Here is a 20,711-nt window from a genome sequence, read left to right on the forward strand (position 1 = left end):
CGGTCGAAACATTTTACCTAATTGCAACACCAACTGAGTTTGATGCTGGCGTTGGAGGATGTGGAGAAGGTGCGATCCGAGTGGAATCGGGAAAGGACTTTTGACCATTTGATAGGAGACATTTCCAAGATGCGCTCTCATGTCTGAGCCATGTCTATGCTCTCAAACATTGTACAGAATCATTATCTAGACACATCTCAGGGAGACCCAAGATGTGTCTCGTCAATTGAGTCTTGGATATGCAACTAGAAAAAAATGGCTGCAAGATGACGAGCTTGTTGCAGGCACAAGGCTCTCAATGTCAAAAAACATAGGCGAGCACTGCAGGCAGGCGGAGAAGGGCGTGCACGAGAGAAAGAGCGACTTGGCCTGTGACGCAACGCACATTCACGCGAAGTCCTGAGCACGCCGCTGCGGCCTCCCAACACCTTCGACCTTTCACCGCAAACTCGACGTGTGACCGCGACACCGTCCTTCTCCTTTCACCCACCCACTGTCGGCGCAGAGCTTGTAAGTACTTATTGCGCGAATTACTCCTCGCCATCCGTCCTGCATCATTTCCGCTCTTCCTGCACCCGTCGGCGCTGGTGCGACCGTCCCTCGGGCCTCTCCGCAGCCCTGGAAAAAAGTGTTTGAATATTGACTGACAAGCCGCCCCGCAGCCCTTGATCCCACCAAGCTCGCACAACAGAAGCCCCGCCAACATGAGTGACCAGCAACAGGCCAACGAGGCCGAGAAGAACATCGAGATATGGAAGGTCAAGAAGCTCATCAAGCGCCTGGAACAGGCCCGTGGTAACGGAACCTCCATGATTTCGCTCATTATCCGTACGTCCATATCGACACCCTCTTAGCAGCCACCACCACCGCCAGCTCTCAGCTGCTGACTCGCTTCTACAGCCCCCAAGGATCAGATTTCTCGAGTCGCAAAGATGTTGGCTGAAGAGTACGGAACTGCCAGTAACATCAAGTCTCGTGTCAACCGTCTTTCCGTTCTGTCGGCCATTACCTCGACTCAACAGCGTCTCAAGCTCTACAACAAGGTTCCCCCGAACGGTCTCGTTGTCTACTGTGGTGAAATCATCACTGCCGAAGGAAAAGAGAGAAAGATTAACATCGACTTTGAGCCCTTCAAGCCCATCAACACCTCCCTGTACCTCTGCGACAACAAATTCCACACTGAGGCTCTGAGTGAGCTGCTGGAGTCTGACCAGGCCTTTGGTTTCATCATCATGGACGGTAACGGTGCCCTCTTCGGTACTCTTTCTGGAAACACCCGTGAAATTCGCCAAAAGTTCTCGGTCGATCTTCCCAAGAAGCACGGTCGTGGTGGTCAGTCTGCTCTGCGTTTCGCTCGTCTGCGTGAGGAAAAGCGCCACAACTACGTCCGTAAGGTCGCAGAACACGCTGTCCAGAACTTCATCACCGATAACAAGGTCAACGTTGCTGGTCTCATTCTTGCTGGTTCCGCTGATTTCAAGAACGACCTCAACCAGTCTGACCTCTTCGACCAGCGTCTTTCTGCCAAGGTTGTCAAGGTTGTCGATGTTTCCTACGGTGGTGAGAACGGTTTCAACCAGGCCATCGAACTCTCTTCCGAGACCCTCGGTAACGTCAAGTTCATCCAGGAGAAGAAGCTCATCAACGCATACTTCGACGAGATCTCTCTGGATTCTGGCAAGGTTTGCTACGGTGTTGAGGATACCCTTCGTGCTCTGGACGCTGGTGCTGCTGAGACATTGATCGTCTTCGAAAACTTGGAAGTCACCCGCTGGACCCTCAAGTCCTCCACTGGTGGCGAGATCATCCTTCACACCAACAAAGAGCAGGAGACCGACCGCAGCCAGTTCATGGACAAGGAAACCGGCCAAGAGATGGAGATCATCGAGCAGATTTCCCTCCTCGAGTGGCTGGCCGAGAAATACCGCGACTTTGGTGCCAACCTCGAATTCGTTTCGGACCGTTCTTCCGAGGGTAACCAGTTCGTCAAGGGTTTCGGTGGTATCGGTGCCATGCTGCGCTACAAGCTCAACTTCGAACAGCTTGCTGAGGTTGACGAGTCTGATGATGAGTTCTACGACGATTGACAATTTGAAGCCCTCGCAAAGGGCGAGGACGCCGCTCCAGTCTACGGATTGACGGCTCCTCGCGCACAGCGCTTTGACAGCGCTGACCCGAGTCTGGCGGAAAAGAAGGACGTTGGAGTTGTCTCGAACCACTACGAGCTTCATCCTGGTACTTCGCCAGCAAGCGTACAACAAGAGGTACAGGTATGTACACGAAAGTCATCTTCTGCTTGAGACAAGATCCACTAACAGTTGCACAGTCATCCACTCCTCGGTCATTCGTCGCACAAAAGTCCATCTTCAAGGTTCACCAGAGCCTGACGAGAAAGCCCGCTGCGCCGAGCCCACTGAGGGCACAGTTGCAAAACAGCAACTGAGCAGCGACGACAAAAACACCAACCTCTCGTCTAGCTTGAAGGCAAAGGATCTTGGAAGAGACTCGTCAAAAGTTGAGTAAACATTTGACGCCAAGTCCAATAGACCTCGGGTGATCATGAAATGTTCTCGGAGAAAAATTGTTATTATTACGGCGTATTTCCCCTTTGATTTTTGTTGTTACTTATGTGGCCATGGCTAGTATATTGAAGAAAAAGAAAAGCAGAGCAGAGAAGAACAGAACAGATTGAGAAAAGAATCAAAACTATTCCATGGCCACCTTTTTTGGTTGACTCCTGACCACGTCCTTTGAAGATGACATGCTGCATTGACAATACCCTGGAGCCAGGATCAAGCTGACAGGGGAAATAAAATGAACCGATCTTGTGTCAGGCGGATTGGAAATACGACGAACGTGGATTGTGGCTAGAGTTGGAGACCCCTGAACAAAGGCAAGTTGGATTGAAGTCAAGTAAACTATGCAAGTAAGAGCTAACCAACTCGTATGCAGCCACTCAAGTGGTGAATGCTGTCATGCTTTGAAGTCCATTTGGGACGAGAGCTGGGACAGAATGGTGGACTGAGAAAGCAAAACAATGACCTACTAAAGACGAGTCTCCGTTCGAGCAAAAGCAAATCCTGCAATCTCTGCGACCAGATCACGACTTCCCCTTGTGCTGCTAGTGCGATGGTATAGACCTGCCAGAAGAAGATCTGGTTCACAAGTCGGCGACGCCCATAGACCAGAGATTACCATACCTGAGTTGATCAATCATCCCAATGACCCCCGAGAAGGATATCACGGGGAGAGAATTCCTCTCCACGGTCATAATAGACCCAATGGCACAGGGCAAAGCGACCAATGTAGTCGCCGTACCCTTCGGGTGGTGGCATTGTAGCAGGATCTTTGTAGAGGTTACACATCGCCTCATAGAGCTGGCGGATTGTGACGCTGCGTGGGTTTTCGATTTCAGCTTCGGTCTGGACTCGGCAGGGTGTGATACGCAGGTAGCTAACTGGGGGCGAGGTTGCTTTTTCATCGGCCACCTTGTTCTCAAGCAAGTACTTAGGGGGGTCGTAGTCCTCGTAAGTGTGAGGTTTGCTGAGCTGAATCTTCTTGATGCGAGACTTCTCGGTGTACGGAGCATGTCTCAGGACGGGATGGGTCGCCAAAGTGGCATCCTTGATGATGCCATCCTTGCTGATGACAGTTGCTGAACGGAACAGCACTCTGTCGAAAGCGGTATGCTTGATGATGGCATTGAAGGTTTTGTTGACGCGCATGCACTTCTTGATTTCAAAGTAGTCGAGGTACTGGAAGATGTCTAGGAACACTTCGTTCGAGAGCTTGTTGATAGTGACTGGCATGATGAAGTGGCCTTGCTGACAGATGATGTTAAGCTGGCGATGGTGGATTCTGATGATGAGAAATGGCGTTGCACCCGTGGACTGCAGGATAGGAGGTCTGAAATCTCAAACAAAGAAGTTTGAAGAGACTTCGTCAAGGCAGCTGCTTCTTACTGACAGAGGAAGCCCAGAGTTGAGCAGAAAGAGGAAGGCACGATTCACCAAAAGGAACTGAAGCATAACATCCTCTCCTTCCCGAAGCAAAGCTGGATGCCAAACTTCAAGCAAATCACTGAGCATTGCAGGGCAAGGAAGCTTCAGTTCGACATCAACATTGAAAGTCTATTACACAATAGAGTGTCTTTCTAAATCGGTAATCCATATGTTCTAGCGATATGACCCAACAACTCGATGATATTCCTAAACATTTGACTTCTCTACAAACACAGTTTGTGAGCTCTCCACCTCCGCATCAAACTTGTACGTTTGAAACTTTCTGCTCGGTATCTTTCGCTCAAACAACATGTCAAGTTCTTGAAAGGTTCTCCCTCGGGTCTCGGGCATGAAGAAGAAGCAGTAGAGTGCACATAAGAGCCCCAGACCAGCGAACAAGAACCCAATTTTGCCTCGCCAATTAGCTTGGTCCTCGTTCATGGCGTAAGGTATAGCCACAGCAAACACGATGGACATGATTTGAACAGAAACTGTAGCCAAGGCGATGGTGAGACCACGAAGCCTTGCTGATGGCACTTCAGCTAGCATAACGTAGCAGAACGGCCCGATAGTCGTGTCGTAGACCAAATTTGCTAGAAGCATCAATGCGCACTGAGCCCAAGTGGGCGCGGAGGTCGTTCTTGGTGCGAAGTCAATGGCTCCGATGAGGAACATAATTGTGGCAAGACCAATCGTACCAAACAGGTATGCTGGACGTCTTCCAACGTAGGACAAAAGTGGCCAAGCAGCACAAGTACCAAGAAACCCAAGAGCGGTCAATCCGATGTTCATAGAGAATGCATTTGCAGAGTCCAAGCCAGCCATCTCGAAGAAGTAGACCGCATAGCTGATGAACAACATGTTGCCTGTGAAGGCTTGCATATCGTATGCCATCACACAGATGATCAAACGCCTGAGGTCTGTGCCACGGAAGCAATCTAGGTAGCTTGGACGATCTTGCTTCGATGGCTCTTCCAAACGCAGCGTCTCCAAAATGTTAGCGAGTGTGAGTTTGGTATTGACCTCTTTGGTTGCAAAACGCTCGAGTGATCGTGCAGCATCTTCGTGTCGTCCCTTCCGGCAGAGCCAGTATGGGGGATCAGGGCAGAAGTACACTAAAGATAGCATGAACACTGGAAGAGCCCATTGTGTAGCGATAGGAATTCTGTAAGCCATGGAAGTTTCAATGGAGCTTGTCCCCTTCATGATCCCCGAGGAGATGAGTTTGCCGCAGACTGCAAGATGTCAGCACTCGATTTGCCCCTTGTCAATTGAGATGCACTCACTAAACGCAAGATTCGTCAAAGAAGCCATCACGCCTCTCAAGGCCAGCGGGGATACCTCACTTGTATATGCCGACGCACAGATAGGGAAGAAGCTGATGATCGCGCCATTGAGTAATTGACCAACAAACAGTTGTGCAGGCGTGGTGCTGAAAAACTGGAGGAATATGATACCAATCGATCCAAGAGAGCAGGCTGCGATCATCCTTCGAGGGCCCCATTTTTCGTAGACAATACCAGAGAACAAAGCACCACAGACACCACCAATATTGTTTGCATAGCCGAAAGCGCTGACCCACGCAGCTGGAACGACGTAGGTATCGTTATAAGGATGTCCGTAGGTCTTCTTGAAAGGGTCAAGACCGATCAGACTTCCAGTGATACCTCCATCCATACCCTTGAGTACAGTTGCGAGGTTCACATAGAGAACCCACAATGCTGCCGGATAGTATAGTTTAGCTGCTTGCCAAAATCCATGCGAATGCTCGATTTCTGTATCCCGAACACATGTTTCGGATTTCATGACTGGTCGTAACTTCCAAATCAGAACAGTATCTGGCGTGGTTACCGTCCACTGCAAGGTGGGTCAAAGATACCAGAATGGTATACTGTCCAAGTTGGTCAGCAACAGTCACTGTTTTTACCCATCTTGGCATCAACTTACAATTCTTGGCTCGTATCCACAACATGACAAGATGATATCGAGTAAGAAAATGTGTTTGCACAAGCTCCCTAAAAGTGGTTGTGTGCATTCTAATTCAGGCAGTTGACAATGCTGTGCCTTATCATTTCGAGTGGGGTATGACTAGAGCATATCAGGCAATGATGATCGCTGCTGGACCTTCCACTCGAGGTGCGCAAGCTCTTACTGCGTGATTCAAATTTATATAATCAGTCGAACCGGCCTACAGCCTCAGACTTACCTAGCTTTGAACAACAAACCCGTCTTTTCAATGTCATCCACACAACCCCAAGTCAAAATCCTCGAGTTGTCACAAGAAGAGTTGGCATGTAAGAAGCTGAGCTCCCATACTTTGCAAGCTGCAGTCGAAGCACTCCATCTTGATGGCCTGGTCGTGCTGAAGAATGCAGTCGATGTGGCTCACTTGGATAAGCTGAATGAGCGCATGGTAGCCGAAGCCAAGGTCTTGTACAAGCAGAAAACGACCGCTCGCAATTTCGGCGCATCAACAGGCAACATCCAGCAGGAGCCGCCGGTCGACAAGGACTATATCTTTGAAGACATAATCGCGAACCCATGGGCTACGGAGGTTGTGGAATGCATGTTTGGACCAAATCCCATGCTACGTTTCTTCAGCGCGAACACGGCCTTCAAAGCCAAAGGTCGTCAGCCGGTCCATATCGACGTCGACTTTGACATGCCGAAGGTACCTTTTGGCTATTGCATCAATATTAACCTTGTCGATACGTCGCCCAACAACGGTTCGACTGAGATCTGGCTGGGCACTCATACTCAGACAGACATAGATGTGCTGGACCCAGATGAGTATCGTGTACGACCAGACCTCACTGAGGCAAGGCGTAAGATAAGCCCGCCTATACAGCCCACACTACCCAAAGGATCGTTGATCGTTCGAGACTTTCGACTTTGGCACGCTGGGATGCCGAACCAGACAGACGAGCCTCGAGTGATGGTTGTGACAGTGCAATTCCCAAAGTGGTACCGAAATGACACCAAAGTGATACTTCCAAGAAGTCTCGAGGGAAAGATCAACTGGGGAGGACTGGTACCTTGTGTTGACTGGGTGGAAGATGGTTACGATTACCTGAAGGGAGCGCATACCCATGACTTTTCTCTCAAGCCTTGATGTAGCTGTGAAGCGTGGTGAACGATTTTGGCCGAGTTTACTTCAAGTATACTATGCACCCATCGCCGGTAATGTAGTACAAAGAACGAATGAGCACATGCTTGATGTCTTCAAGATGTACATGAAAGGTGTGTCGCGACTCGAGAAGGAATGACGCGCCGGAAGACACGGGCCGAGGACAGCATGGTGGGGGCGGGGAAAGCTTCCTTCATGCCGACTCGGTCATAGACTCGCGTTGCCGACGACCATGTATAACAATTGACGCGGTAGCTGTTCAATGACAGACAACCAGTAGATTGATAGTTGTAACGACGATGGCTTGCATAAGAGCGGTACGGTCAAGCTCATTGAGACTCGGCGGCTGTCAACGAAGATGGCAGTCTTCATATGCGCATCTCGAGGCAGAAATGACGACGAGGAAGATTCGGCCAGTATTCGATGACTTGACGTCGCAGAACTCGTTCAGACTCAATGTCTCGCTGGCCGACTTCTTACCAAACACAAAGCAAGTAGATTCCACGCTAGATGGTTCACCTAAGACTTGGCTAACGAAACATTGCAGCGCTCCGCTCACGCCCCCAGCACCGAACCAGCCACTACCTATGCCAATTCCTCACCATCTGCTATACTTCGAGCCCACAAAACCTCCTTCAGACTTGTTACTCGATGGCACCAACCCAGATCATTCGCCTGGCGAGCCCTTTGTTCGCCGCATGTGGGCTGGCGGCAGTGTCTTGTTCGACTCAAAGAAGCCTTTGCTCATGGACAATAGTCGTGCAGTATGCCTCGAAGGCATTCGAGATGTTGCAGTCAAAGGCAAGCCTGGAGATGAAAAAGTCTTTGTTGGTATTGAACGCCGCATTGCCGCCTTGAACAAAGACGAGGAGAAGGCCATGGCAGATGCCAATGGTCAACTAGACAAAATACTTGCTCTCGAAGAAAACATCAGGCAGAGGTTATGGATGCCATCTGATGTCGAATTTGGTCCTGCAAATATCATCGAGCGCCGCAACATTGTCTTTATGCGCGAGAGAACTCCAGAACAAGCAAAAGCAGCCGTTGCTGCTGCCAAAAAGCCTGGCAAGATGTTGAAACCTCAGCATGAACCTCAATTTCACCACACAATCCGTCCAGATGCTCAGTTGCTGTTTCGATACAGCGCCTTGACCTTCAATGCTCACTCGATCCACCTAGACCCACAATATTGTCAGACTGTGGAAGGCCACAAGCACTTACTGGTTCATGGCCCTCTTTCTTTCACGCTCATGTTGACAATCTTGCAAAAACAGCTAGCGAAAGAGGGAGGCCGTGAGCAGATCAAGTCAGTCGAGTACAGAAATCTTGCACCGCTCTATGCCTACGATCCACTGAAGATCTGCGGAAGGAAAGCTGATGACCAGAAGTACGAGGTTTGGGCCGAGACTCCAGAAGGCGGTATCGCTGTGAAAGGTACTGTCAAGACAGAAAACGTGTAACTGCTCAATCTCGTTGCTGTGTACCTTGTCTGCATAGACTCGGGGCCGCGCACTCCAATGCAGCGCCTGCAGTGGTAAAACGAAGCGTCTTGACAGGCTGCCAAGCTAGACTAATGGTGCGCCGTACCTTCTTCTTGCGAAACCGACCTGTAGCTTGGCCAAATCAATTCTTCTGAGTCATTCGAACTCGACCATCTTGAACTCGTCTTTCCATGGTATTCAACCTCCACACTTTCCAATTTGTAACGGCGCCTGCTTGTAGACCTCATCACGAATATTCCTCCCAGAAATACAAATTGTGAAGAGCATATGTCAGAGTTCTGAGACCGATGACAGAGAAGCCTTGAGCCAGTTCCCACTCATTCTGAAGCAGCTTCCAGTCCTCGAGCGAGAGCAGATCCGGGAACAATGTGCTACCATTTAGTGACATTTTAGACTCGCGATTGCCATAGCGTACTCTCCGCTCGCTTGCTTCGAAAATCTCCTTGTCGATGACGATTTGGATACGATCTGTCAGTTGGTACTCGAGCTCGACGTAGTCGTCTTCATGGTGGTCCGGCATACCCAACACCAATGCAAAACCGTCATTGTCGAATTTCTCCTTAGCAGTTTGGGTACAGCTACGCGGTCTGGTGAAACGAAGAAGACAGGGAAGGTGTGAGTGCTGCGCTGTAACTTTCTTCTCGGATAGTTTTCTCGTCTTGAAGTGATAACGGAGCTTCAAATGCTCGGTGTCCATCTTACTGCTCGAGTGTGAAGGAGGAAGTGGTTGAGCATTGACACATTTAGCCATGCGCTTGACACGGTTGCTCGAGTCTACTCTCTGATTATACGGTGGACAGACAGGATGACCTTCTATTCAATTTGGGTAGTCATTATCTTTGGTGCGATTGCCCTTCCATTTGCTTTGGTCTATAGGTGATAGAACTAAGTAATGAAGGTCCCCAGGAGTTGACTTGTATTTCTGGTAGGTATATGCTCTTGGCGATATTAGGTAAGTGACAGAGGAGTATCAACGATGCTCAATATTCCGTCGTTTGTTGTCGTGGCAGCTCACTTTTGCCGTTCGTTCACACGGCCTCTATAAAACTCCTTCCACCTTCCACTTCTCACCCTTCTTGCTTCCTTCCACAACCATCATCATCTTTGATCCACAAAATCGATCGAGTCACATCATCATCAATCACAAAGCATCTCTAAAGATGAACATCACTCGCTACCGCTGGTCTGACTGCCCTCACGTCCAGCATGTCAACGACTCGGGTCAGCCCATGGGCTGGGTCGAGGTCAGAGACCCTATCAACAGCATCGTCGATGCCCAACCAGACTTTGATTGCCCTGCGTGTGAGGATCCTGATGTCACTCAACCTGGCATCAGCATCATGCCTCGTGTGCCTGAAAGCACTCGTCAGTAAGTCATCATCAGGCGCCTGGCTTACTTCGCATATACTGACCCCTTTTTAGATCTGCTCCAGCTCAGACTACAACCCTGAACCCAGTTGTCTCCTCGTTCACTCCAAGCCAGCCCATGCCTGATACCTACAAGTCCACGACTTCTGTCAATGAACATCTTGCTGCTCAGCAGGCCATGGTCAACCCCTACGAACCGGCCGTCTCTATCAACGACGACCCTGCCGTCCGCCAGGGCATGTTCAACCCTTATTCCATATCTGATCCTTACGCATCAGCTTTTCCTGCAAACCACTCCTTTGATGCCCAGCAGGCCGTCACCCCTTACGCATCGACTGTCTTGAACAACGACTACCTTGCTGTTCAACAACCTCTTGACCACCAATACCACCACCAGCAAGTCTACAACTCAGCCGGCCAGGTCTCTGTGCCCCCTTCCTATGGTCCCACCAGGCCCATGGAGCTTGCTGGCACTATTCCCGCCTACGGATCTATTCACCAGCTTGCTACTGGTTCTATTCACAACAGCCACAGCCCCAAGAAGACCAGCAAGCCTCCTCAGCACAAACCAGGCAAGGAATGCCCTGAGGGACACGCCAACTGCCACTGGCACTACACTCACTGGTGCCACGACAACCCCGCAACTTGCACGTTCGCCCGTGAGTTCCCTCAACCTCTTGTCTACCTTGACCTTGCTTACTGAGTCTTTATTACAGTCCAAGCCATCACCGCGTCTTTCCACGCTCACGGTGAGTGGAGACATGCCCCTCCAGGCTGGAACGAGGCTCATAAGTCCTGTATCCGCGTCGAAAACCCTGTCATGTGCCCTTTCCATGAAGAGCTGGCACGTAGCGTTCATGGCAGCTCCTGCCGCTGAGCTTGATCTGCGTGACAAGAGGACCAAATGGTAGATGGCGATGAACATAAGAGGGCGTTGAGAGCTTTCCATGGTCTGCAACGAAGAACAATTGGGACCAGCAAGAATACCGAGGAGGAAGCAATGAGGGAAAATGGAACAGAGCAGCCGAGAAAAGGCAAAAAGAGAAACAAATCAGTCTTTCATTAACAGAGTAATAGAGCAGCCTTTCCAGCGCATGACCGCGCAGTATTCAGAGGAATTTCAAGGAAGAAGTCTATACCATTCACCGTTATCATTGTTTCTTGATGTAGTGACGAGGTGCCCTCGCCTAAATGACAACACTTTCGTATCGCAACATTGCATGGCTAAATAGGCAGGACACTGCTCCTCTATTCAGAGAAACTTTATGGTTATAGAAGAAGAGTCACGGGTAGACTGTTCGGCATCAAGATAAATGTAGGCTCGTGAGACACCCTTCGAAGTTGCAAAGTTCATCTAAAGCACTCGGTTCGTAGCCAGATCATCGAAGCCAACTACATGCATAACTTGAGCTTTAGATTCGAGGGGAGAGACCACATCCCTATTTCGAATCACTCACACAGACTCTCGGGAAGTTTGAGCATTTTGGGACTTGTCTGACGACTCAAGAGCAACAGCAAGGGTGACAAACGACCTGCTGATGCAGCGATTGCATGGTCCCGCATGGTGGACGGACAGAGCAAACACGAACGCAAGCCCCCCTTCACCGTTTGCTCACCCAAGATTTATACAGCCCGTATTCCTTCAACACATTTGCTAGACTCGCAAGACTCTCGAATTATCATGATCTCATCCACTGCATCTTCAAAACGTGCCCACTGCTCTACTACCACAAACCTCAAGTGTTGTGCCAAATGCCATAATGAGTGGTACTGCAGCCGCTCCTGCCAAAAGACTCACTGGAAGCTCCACAAGAAGTCTTGCACCAGCAAAGATGGATCTATGCCCTCATCGTCATCAACTCGCAAACCTACTGCATCCAAGAATCTCTCCAAGACCATCGACAAGCCATTCCACAAACTCGATGCCGGCACTTGGTTGCACGATCGCTCCGAAAAAGATGTCTTCAAGCTGCTCATCGACACATTTCGTCTACGCTGTATGGACGAATACACCTTCGAGAACAAGATCACAAAAGGCACTGTCCAAGCCGGCGAACCAAACAGCAAGCCAGCCTTCCAGAAGTTCCTCCATCTCGCTGAGAGCAAGGCTGGTGTTCTGCCCTTTTGGTGGTCTCGCGACAAGGCCCTTTTGGTGGTCTCGCGACAAGGCAGATGAGTGTGTTGCTTTCGGTATGGATTCTGGCGACTGGAGTGACTTGCATCGTGCAGTTGAGAAGCAGGACATCATCAATCACTATGATGAGAGCTTGATGCCGATGCAGATGCGCATGTTCTATGAGAAGACATCGGGACGTGGTCTTATGGGTCAGAGTTGCAACGGCATGCTACAGAAGCAGAAGCGAGAGGAAAGTGGCAATCTTGGAGCATACAGCTCGATGCTGGACTTGGGTGATGCTGCAAAGGCTTTTCGCAGTTTTGGAGCTTGATCGAGACATTCTCTGTAAGAAGATGGTTCGGAAGCAAGGCGATATTGGGTCTGGATGACTTGGGAAAGATTTTTCGAAACAAAAAAAAAATGACAATTAAGGATCAGAGCAACTACGCACAACAAAGCAAATCGAAGGTCGACGAAAGAGGTATCCAAGCTAGCAAAGGAACAAACGAGACAGAACCCTCCAAGAAAGATATCCCAAGCCATCCCTGTATCCTTGAACGACCTTGACTAACGTAATAACCAATGCGAGAATCATGCGCAATGTCTAAGGAAGAACTGATGCATAACCAAAACCAGAAAAAGTCGCAAGGCAAGATCGAGAAATCGAAAAGGCAATGGTGTATGTGCGGAAATCATTTTGTACCGATGAGCAAATTACAACTCTTCCTCGCGCTCTGGAACAACGTCCGCAAGCAGGCCGAGCTTCCAGGCGGTTAGGAGGCATGCTGCAACGAAAATGATCATGAATCCGACGATGCCGAACCACCAGGCAAGATTGGGGCCGTCCATACCAGGCACACGGACGTTCATACCAAAGAGGCCAGTGACCAAGTTGAGAGGAACCAGAATGGTAGCCAGAACAGTGACTCTGGAGAGCAGGGAGTTGGCCTTGTTGCCTTGGGCAATGTTGTCCACTGAGATCTGAGCGAGGTAGTTGGAGTGACTCCGCGAAAGGATTTTCTCGAAGTGCGACAAGTTGCTCATCATGGTGACGACGTGGTCCTGAACGTCAGAGAGATACAGGCCAACATCGCCACGAGGAGCCATGCTGTACTGCTCGTTGCAGCGTTTGGCGAAGCCCTTGATGACATCTGCCTTGCCGCCAAGCAAGCGCAGCAGGGACATGACCTTCTTGCGGCAAGTACCAATCTGTCGAAGGATGAGGCGAGAATCTTCAAAGCGCGCAGTGAAGACACTGTCCTCGATGGCATCAGCCTCATGCTCGACATCACGCAAGACAGGGCCGAAAGCATCGACAATGTCGTCGATCAAAGCGTAGCAGATCCAGTCGGCACTGAGGTTGACATAGTCACGAAGACGACCAATACGCTTGCGAACGTTAGCAGCGTGTGGGTTGTTGCAGAAGGTAAAGGTCAGCAGTCCTTCGCGGAAGACGACGGTGTAGACGTTGATGGGCTCCATGTAGTCTTCGCTCTGCTTATCCTCCTGGTAGAAGGATCGGAAACAGACAAAGTAGTAGGATCTGAACAGCTCAACCTTCTCACGTGTCTCTTGGGTGGCAATATCCTCGCGAGTCAAAGGGTGGACTCCAAATGCTTTGCAGATGGCTGTGACCTCTTCCTCGGAGGGGTTGAGCATATCGAGCCACCAGACACCACCATCCGGACCGAGTTCGAACAAGTCTCTGAAGGACTCGCCAGGCATGAGAAGACCACCCAACTCTGGTGCGTGAATAGTCTCGTCAATCTCAGAAGAGAAGAAGGTGAACCTGTTGAGGTACTGAGTATGAGATACAACACGCTCGAGCTCCATCTCGGGAGAAAGGTCTGCCTTCTTGATCTGATCCATAGCCTGCTTCTCATCCGTGACGTCGCTATCGCTTGCATTGGTCTTGGAAGCGCGGAGGTCGTGGAATACCTTTGGCTCGCTGTGAGTTTTCTGCTTGCCAAAAGGAGGTTGGAATGGGTGAGCAACAGGAGTCTTTTCGTGTGACTCTGCAACAAACTCCTCAAGTTCTTCAAAATCGATCAGGTAGGTCTTACTCTGGTCGCGCTCAGGAGGGAAGCAAACGTCGTCTTGGACAGAGCTGTGGCGTGACTGTACAGTGTGAGTCGATTTGGTGTCATCATAAGTCGATCGACGATGCTTGGAAGCGCCAGAGATGGTCCTTGTGAGATTGAGATTGGTGAAAGGAGGAGCCTCGCTGCTAACAGTATCCCCACGACGACGTCTTTGAGGATTGGCGAAAGCGTCAACCGAGTTTGGAGGGGAGGTTGATCTTGAACTGGAAGACTCACGGCTCCTAGATCTAGCCTCTAAGGCAGGTGGTGGAAGACGAATGGTTGTCTGCCTTCCTACATTCTGTCCGATTGAGTTGCGTCGCCATGTGGGAGTCTCGTGGACGGATCGAATGCTGTCGTCGTCTTGGTCGTCAACGATAGCATTTTCAAAATCACGAGCAACCATTCCTTGTCCTTGTTGAGCAGCAATCATAGCTGCGAGATGTGGGCTACCAGCGATGCTGGCCAGGGTGCCTCTTCGGGAACCTTGTTCGTGTGCGCGTGGGAGTGATTCCTGTTGGTGGCGGTGATCGTCAAGGTCGGAGACGGGAGTGCTGAATCTGGTCTGCGACCTTTCTGATCTGGGAGTCTCGGCCATTTTGATGGTCTCGAATATCCAATGGGTTTTCTCTAAATATGTTTTTGTATGTCGGTCCCTTCAAGTCTATGCGCTTATAGGCAGTCAAGTGAGCGGCGCGCGCGCGCTCACCGTTGAGAGATGTTCAACTTGAACAGCGGCCTCGCGCAGGGGTCAGCCCTACACTAAGCCGTGGATGGTGATTCGCGTTCCAGTCTCTACCCCGTCTTGATAGAGGGCAGGAATGGGAGTTAATTGGTCGTCGTATTAGTGAATGATGTGGTAGTATGCCGTGGACCAGTTATGGCGGCTTCTTGTCGCCTCCGCAGACCCAAATCTTCGGGCCCTGAGAAGGGAGGCTAAGGGAGAGGAAAAGGCGAGAGCCCGCCAACTTGGTGGTAGCCAGAATGGAAACGCCGCAGCGACAGGATCCTGAAGGGTATGTGTGGTACGCGAAGTGTGGCGGCTGAAGGTCGTTTGTTGAACGATCACCAGCCTTGGGTTAAGAGAAGATGAAGAATCGACAGCGGGTCAAGGTCGCGCAATCGGTCGACTGGTGTATCCAGGGTTAGTTGTGCTGATTCAAGCAGAATCAAAACAGGGAGAGGTGAAGATGACAAGAAGTCACAAGGCCTCGAGGCTGGTAGGTAAGAAGGAAGAGTCGAGGACGATTCGTGATTCAAGGACGACGGCTTTTTCGAGGCACAGACCAGAGCGCAAAGTTGAGAGAGAAAGAGCGCAACCCCAGCCATGTCACTGCAGCCAATCACTACGCACATGTGTCACCCCATGGCTCGTTTATGGCCCTGTACTTTCTTTTTTTCTTTCTCCCGTTCTAATCAACAAGACACGACCTTTGCAAGGTAAATTTCATCAGCTCGTCATGTCTTCACCATGATCGAGTATCTTCAGCCCCTGCAATGCTGCATCCTGCCGTGTGTCGCAGGTGTCCCTTCTTCACAGGCTCGAGCACGTCCAATCGTTTTCGCACTGACGAACTGTAGCGGCCCGCTAGTTCGGTCGTTCGTTCCCCAAAATCAGAGACCCCAAGACCTTCACCGTTCATTGGCAACGCTAGCTGGTCAAACACACTTCCCTGATTTGAATAACCATCTGTCTAGATTTGGCCTGTGTTACTCTTCCCTTGTTTGACCGGTCCACTTCTTCAGACTCACGTTTTCTTCAGATCCTGAAGACTCGTGCTGGCGGCTGAATTGTATCTGGGCAACCGCAATCTCGGTAAACTCGTGCTGCCTCGGTCGTGGTGCTCTCCTGCAACTCGCGTTGCCAGGCATCCAGTTCACGACAAAAAGGCCTTGAATTTGCAATATGTTCTGGTCAAACGCTCATGTCTGTACTTACGCATTATCTGTCAGCCGTGTAAGCAGGATGTGAGATTGCCGCCACGTCTTGTCCATCGGGGCGTCGGTCAAGCAGTATCACAGAAGCGTGATTTGTGGTTGCTCAACACTCGGCTCGAGGAGTCGTTTCCCTTTGGTCAGTTCGCTACAGATAAACAGTTGGTAGCGAGCAATGTTGTGCCTTGCGATAACGGAACTGTGGTTGCATCTTGTGAAGATTGTTTCTGTCCTACGAGTTGCACATCTCCGCGACCGGTCAGCCTAGATGCTGCCAGGCTTGACAATCCTCTCCTGGCTTTCTCTCCCAGTACCACTCTCGCAGTCGATATCATAAGGCTCTGTTTCTATCACATGCTGAGTCTTTATTTTGATTGCATGTGAGTTCAATATACTTGGATCTGGAGTTTCCCTGTTGGCCTCAATGACGGTTGTCGATTTGGCGATATGCCTCTCGTCTAACTCCAGATAGTCGTCTCTTTTGCCATCAATCGTGCTGGTCAACCCACCTCTAGATTCAGAGGTATGCCTGGGCTTTTGAGATCCGGAAGTTGTGGTTCTATCTTGACGGTCGATAGCTGTTGCCCAATGAAGGACGCAAACAGTGAACAGGACTGATGAGCAGTTAGCAGATGTTTACTTACTCCGCTTTGGTGACCTACTATCAAGATTGCACAAACACAGACATATATATCCAGGCTCTCCGTCAAGGATTGTAAGGACCGACAGATTAACGACACTCATAAGAAGAGTCGCGCAGGATCCCACGAATGTTCGGAGAACCAGCGTTCGCATTGCAGATTTCTTGCCCTGCTTGAACGAGTAGCACTCTAGAATCTTATATAAGCAAGGTTGAAGACATGCCTGACGGTTTTCTTGTACTCACGTCGGAGGGGGTGCAGGAAAAGTGATGTCAAGTAGACATTGAGGACAATATCGAATGTAATGAGTGGTACCAGAGCGCGCCTCTTCATTCCAATAACGCAAACACCCTTCTCGTTGATGTATGCAATACGGCTATGGTACTGTTAGCTTGTTGCCCACTCTGAGCCGTGCTCAGACTTACAAGACGAAATTGAGGATGACCAAGACGACGTAGGGACCTTGGTAGCATTAGAACATGTTGTTCGCGTCGAATATCTGGCAATGAACTCACATATGACGCCGAAGAAGTTGAACAGCCAAAGCTTGCTCTTCCTCCTTGCTGTGTTGGTGGTTCGGATGATGTGCACTTTTTCAACCAAGAAGTAGTAGATCATCTGCCTCTAGGTCAGAAGTGCTGAGGTCAGATGTGCTTGGTGGCTTACAATTTTGGTAGTCATGTAGCAAATAAGGCATAGCAAAATAGCACCATCGCAGATACCGGCAGATTGGTTCAGTGAAAATGCTTTGGACAGCACCGCTGTACAGAAGATGAACAGGAAAGAATCGATGTATATCGCAATGATCACTTGATAAAATGTCAGAAACATGTCCAACACGATTTGACAGTGTGTTGGCCTTACAAGCATTCGTCACCGAGATGTTCTTCCAATTCTGAATGACCTGTATCCGACGAGCTGACCAGTCAGATGTAGCCGATACCAGGAATCTCAAAGCAGTCTTACTAAGACAAATGGCCAGTACGCTGATGGTTATCATGGAGAGAGCCATGGTAACGACTCTCGCCGCGGTCGGTACTTCTGCGATCTCATGAGTGTGTGCCTCCATAGTGGGAGGTTGAAGGAGTATGAATCGTGAAATCCCGTTTGCCTCGGGCAGGGGTTCATATAGGTATTACGGCTGTGGTCCGTATTGGCAAAGGAATGGACAAGAAGCTAGACGGCTATCCTCCACAAGCGACGTTTCAGTGCGATAGTTCCGCAGTAGTTACCCGCGACTCAACCACAAATGCAAAGCAATAACGCGAACGGGTCATGGACGATTCTTCGATGAGCAATCTTAGGTGCCGAGCAGCGTTTCCCTGGATAGGTCAAGCCGGCCCAGATGTGGCTTGTTATACTTCAACAGTCTGAACGCACTAGGCCATAGGGTTAGTATCTGGGGTCACAGCAAGCTGAGGGGAACATTTGATGGCAATTCCGTAGACGGCTCAGAAGATTGCCAGGGAGCTGAGAGACAGGATTGATCTCGATGCTTCATCGAATGAAACAGCATGAAGTGCGAGAAGTCGATGTCAGCAGATTGGTGAGGCTACGTATGGTTGGGAAGCAGTTACGAGAGAGGCTGATGCCGAAACCGCTCGAGGAAACAGTTCGCAAACGCAGCCAAATCCGATCCAGACCATTATTGGCAAGTCAATTATGGCGGTCCGTCATTGATGCTGCGCAACCATTGCCAAGTATTGCCATCCGAGAAGATGTATGATAGCGATCACCAGTACGCAGTACGCATTAGGACACTCGATATGTTGAAGCTGAGAAATTAGGCTGTACATGCGGTCTCTACAAGGCTTTGTCAACTAAAATGCAATAGGACGTAGCCCCAGAAACTATGGGAGCAGAACGGATCATCAACGTTCCTGAGACCAGAAACAAGTACGCACGCATGCGATGAATACTTCCGGGGAGCGGGAGCGCGAAGGTTGAAGCGATATGGGACCTGGGAGCCGTGAACGGCAGGATGAGAGGTTGATGCACGGACAGCAACGGCGAGGATGCCGAAAAGGTTATCGAGGTCGGCCTGGCCCGATAGGGCTTGGGGCTGCATAGCCTTTGTGCCGTGCGCACACGCCCACACCCTGCGACATGCAAGCCCACACACCTCGACCTGGCGCACTCAACCCTGAACTCACTCCAACGACTGACGCTATAGTTTCATCTCTCTAACAGTCCGGAGGAGCACCCGCACCGAGTCACGCCGACCATCTCGCCCACATAGACGACACACATTGCAGCCAGAACCGACCAGAACCCCGCATCCGGACGGGCACACGAACAAGCGCAATCATGTCAGAGCGAAGGTCTTGGGCTTCATTTACCGCTGTATGATCGCATGGCCTCCCTCGGTAGCGATTTCGTATGGCTGACTGGGTCGTGCAGCCGCAAGACCACGACTATCCCTCCGCAACCTCCAACAACCCTGATCATGATGCTGCCACATCTGCCGCGCCCACGAGGCTAGACAGGCTTCGCCGTGTTGTTCAAAGAAGCAACGAATTGAGGAGAGAGTCCGAGGAAGCCGAGCGCAATGCCAGATGGGCTCCTCCACCTTCGCGTCTGAGACGTCGCCGCTACAGGGATCCTACTGAACAGTCTCCTCCACGCTTTACTCGATCCATCATCGACCAACCATCCTCTGACCTTGACGAGCCCAGGCAGTGGAATGTCAAGAGAAGGAAGCTGACTCACGAGTCAAATTACAAGTACGGTCGCTATGGTCAGGTCGAGCCTGGAAGACTAAAGCTTGAACTCGAAAGCTGCGATGGCGAGGTCCACAATGAAGAGCGCAGCAGCATCGATTTTGGGCCCGAGAACATTCTCAAGCACGACAAAAGTGTTTACTGCTCTCGCGCGTCAAAGTGCAACATTGTCCTGCGGCATCACGATGATTCGACCTTTTGTCTGGAAAAGCTGTACATCATTGCGCCTGAAAATGGCTTTACTGCTCCGTGAGAAGGTCATGTCCATGTCTCTCTGTGTCTCCTGCTAATACATAGCAGGGTAAAAGAGGGTCTGGTCTATGTTGGCATGAGCCGAGACGACCTTCAGCCATATATCAACAGCTCCACACATTACCTGAACCCTCCTAGAAGTCCGCCTCCACGCCGTACACATGATCCTGTACGCCTCAGTTTGCTGGAGAGCATACATGATCCTGAGGTCGCCCGTGCTATTGGTACGCGCAGGGGCGCTGGCTTCTTCTCACCCATCGACTCTCCGGCAGATGATCAGTCTCAGGACGAGGACGAGGCTGATGATATGTGGAACTCCATACCTACAACCAGAGATCCTTCATGGCCACCTATGGATCCAAGTCGACAGGTTGCAACCAGGAACGACATTGACAACCGGAATTGTGATGAACCTGCGGATTTACGCGACTCCCCGGACGGCCGCATAGTCGTCTTGAGTGACGAGGAAATTTCTTGGCCCGAGGATCCTACCAGGCCAGACGTGCTCGCAGATAGGAGGCGTAGGGAGCGGAACTTGCGCGAGTACGACGACGAGGATATTTGGGAATCGAGATATCGATCCAACTATACGCGTATGCGTATGCGGCAACCACATATATCCACGGAGCGAAATGAAGCCGCTCAACTAAGTCCAGAGCCAGATCGATACAAGAGCGATAATGTTGCCAGGGCGAGATTCAAGATCAAGGACAATCGACATCGGGTAGCGATCAAGTTCGATCCTCCAGTGTACGTGTCTCCAGGCGAGGGTTGAACGAATGCGTCACTAATTGTTTGATAGATCTGGCACGCATATCTTACTGAAGTTGCAGACGCCGTATGTCAACAAGAACATTGATATACAGACTGTCATTGCGACTGGCTTTGCAGGACCAAGATATTTTCCGGTAATTCAGTTCAAATGATGGGAGGATGAAATAGTATCGGATCGGATTTACAAGAAGCTC

General features: G+C 50.4%; 10 protein-coding genes across 10 annotated transcripts; 5 read left to right on the forward strand and 5 right to left on the reverse strand.

The window, feature by feature from the left end:
• Positions 1-704: 704 nt before the first annotated feature.
• On the forward strand, positions 705-2,087 carry M437DRAFT_72226 (peptide chain release factor eRF/aRF subunit 1; the record flags this gene model as incomplete). The annotated part of the gene is made up of 2 exons (XM_041025819.1): positions 705-828; positions 901-2,087. The coding sequence occupies 2 exons, from the start codon at positions 705-707 to the stop codon at positions 2,085-2,087; spliced, it is 1,311 nt and encodes a 436-aa protein (XP_040883701.1).
• Positions 2,088-3,209: 1,122 nt separating this feature from the next.
• M437DRAFT_81160 (uncharacterized protein) lies at positions 3,210-3,809 on the reverse strand (the record flags this gene model as incomplete). The annotated part of the gene is made up of 1 exon (XM_041027500.1): positions 3,210-3,809. The coding sequence occupies one exon, from the start codon at positions 3,807-3,809 to the stop codon at positions 3,210-3,212; it is 600 nt and encodes a 199-aa protein (XP_040883702.1).
• Positions 3,810-4,208: 399 nt separating this feature from the next.
• Positions 4,209-5,807, reverse strand: M437DRAFT_39626 (general substrate transporter; the record flags this gene model as incomplete). The annotated part of the gene is made up of 2 exons (XM_041020044.1): positions 4,209-5,236; positions 5,288-5,807. The coding sequence occupies 2 exons, from the start codon at positions 5,805-5,807 to the stop codon at positions 4,209-4,211; spliced, it is 1,548 nt and encodes a 515-aa protein (XP_040883703.1).
• Positions 5,808-6,237: 430 nt separating this feature from the next.
• M437DRAFT_62861 (phytanoyl-CoA dioxygenase family protein) lies at positions 6,238-7,113 on the forward strand (the record flags this gene model as incomplete). The annotated part of the gene is made up of 1 exon (XM_041024161.1): positions 6,238-7,113. One exon carries the CDS (start codon positions 6,238-6,240, stop codon positions 7,111-7,113), a length of 876 nt encoding a protein of 291 aa, XP_040883704.1.
• A 314-nt stretch (positions 7,114-7,427) lies between these two features.
• Positions 7,428-8,588, forward strand: M437DRAFT_72229 (uncharacterized protein; the record flags this gene model as incomplete). The annotated part of the gene is made up of 2 exons (XM_041025820.1): positions 7,428-7,622; positions 7,653-8,588. The coding sequence occupies 2 exons, from the start codon at positions 7,428-7,430 to the stop codon at positions 8,586-8,588; spliced, it is 1,131 nt and encodes a 376-aa protein (XP_040883705.1).
• A 268-nt stretch (positions 8,589-8,856) lies between these two features.
• On the reverse strand, positions 8,857-9,381 carry M437DRAFT_81163 (uncharacterized protein; the record flags this gene model as incomplete). Its single annotated transcript, XM_041027501.1, has 1 exon — positions 8,857-9,381. One exon carries the CDS (start codon positions 9,379-9,381, stop codon positions 8,857-8,859), a length of 525 nt encoding a protein of 174 aa, XP_040883706.1.
• Positions 9,382-9,790: 409 nt separating this feature from the next.
• On the forward strand, positions 9,791-12,174 carry M437DRAFT_81164 (uncharacterized protein; the record flags this gene model as incomplete). Its single annotated transcript, XM_041027502.1, has 4 exons — positions 9,791-9,999; positions 10,053-10,657; positions 10,715-10,851; positions 11,506-12,174. 4 exons carry the CDS (start codon positions 9,791-9,793, stop codon positions 12,172-12,174), a joined length of 1,620 nt encoding a protein of 539 aa, XP_040883707.1.
• Positions 12,175-12,828: 654 nt separating this feature from the next.
• Positions 12,829-13,947, reverse strand: M437DRAFT_38968 (Mg2+ transporter protein; the record flags this gene model as incomplete). The annotated part of the gene is made up of 1 exon (XM_041019922.1): positions 12,829-13,947. One exon carries the CDS (start codon positions 13,945-13,947, stop codon positions 12,829-12,831), a length of 1,119 nt encoding a protein of 372 aa, XP_040883708.1.
• Positions 13,948-16,700: 2,753 nt separating this feature from the next.
• M437DRAFT_30185 (uncharacterized protein) lies at positions 16,701-17,813 on the reverse strand (the record flags this gene model as incomplete). Its single annotated transcript, XM_041019174.1, has 8 exons — positions 16,701-16,744; positions 16,793-16,960; positions 17,017-17,147; positions 17,197-17,233; positions 17,287-17,389; positions 17,438-17,580; positions 17,636-17,689; positions 17,738-17,813. Coding segments are annotated over 8 exons (756 nt in total), but the record flags the coding sequence as incomplete, so codon positions are not given.
• A 1,265-nt stretch (positions 17,814-19,078) lies between these two features.
• M437DRAFT_39319 (uncharacterized protein) lies at positions 19,079-20,669 on the forward strand (the record flags this gene model as incomplete). Its single annotated transcript, XM_041019990.1, has 4 exons — positions 19,079-19,114; positions 19,172-19,740; positions 19,792-20,493; positions 20,546-20,669. The coding sequence occupies 4 exons, from the start codon at positions 19,079-19,081 to the stop codon at positions 20,667-20,669; spliced, it is 1,431 nt and encodes a 476-aa protein (XP_040883710.1).
• Positions 20,670-20,711: the final 42 nt, after the last annotated feature.

The sequence above is a fragment of the Aureobasidium melanogenum genome (assembly GCF_000721775.1).
Source record: "Aureobasidium melanogenum CBS 110374 unplaced genomic scaffold scaffold_2, whole genome shotgun sequence".
In the NCBI taxonomy this organism is placed as follows: domain Eukaryota; kingdom Fungi; phylum Ascomycota; class Dothideomycetes; order Dothideales; family Saccotheciaceae; genus Aureobasidium; species Aureobasidium melanogenum.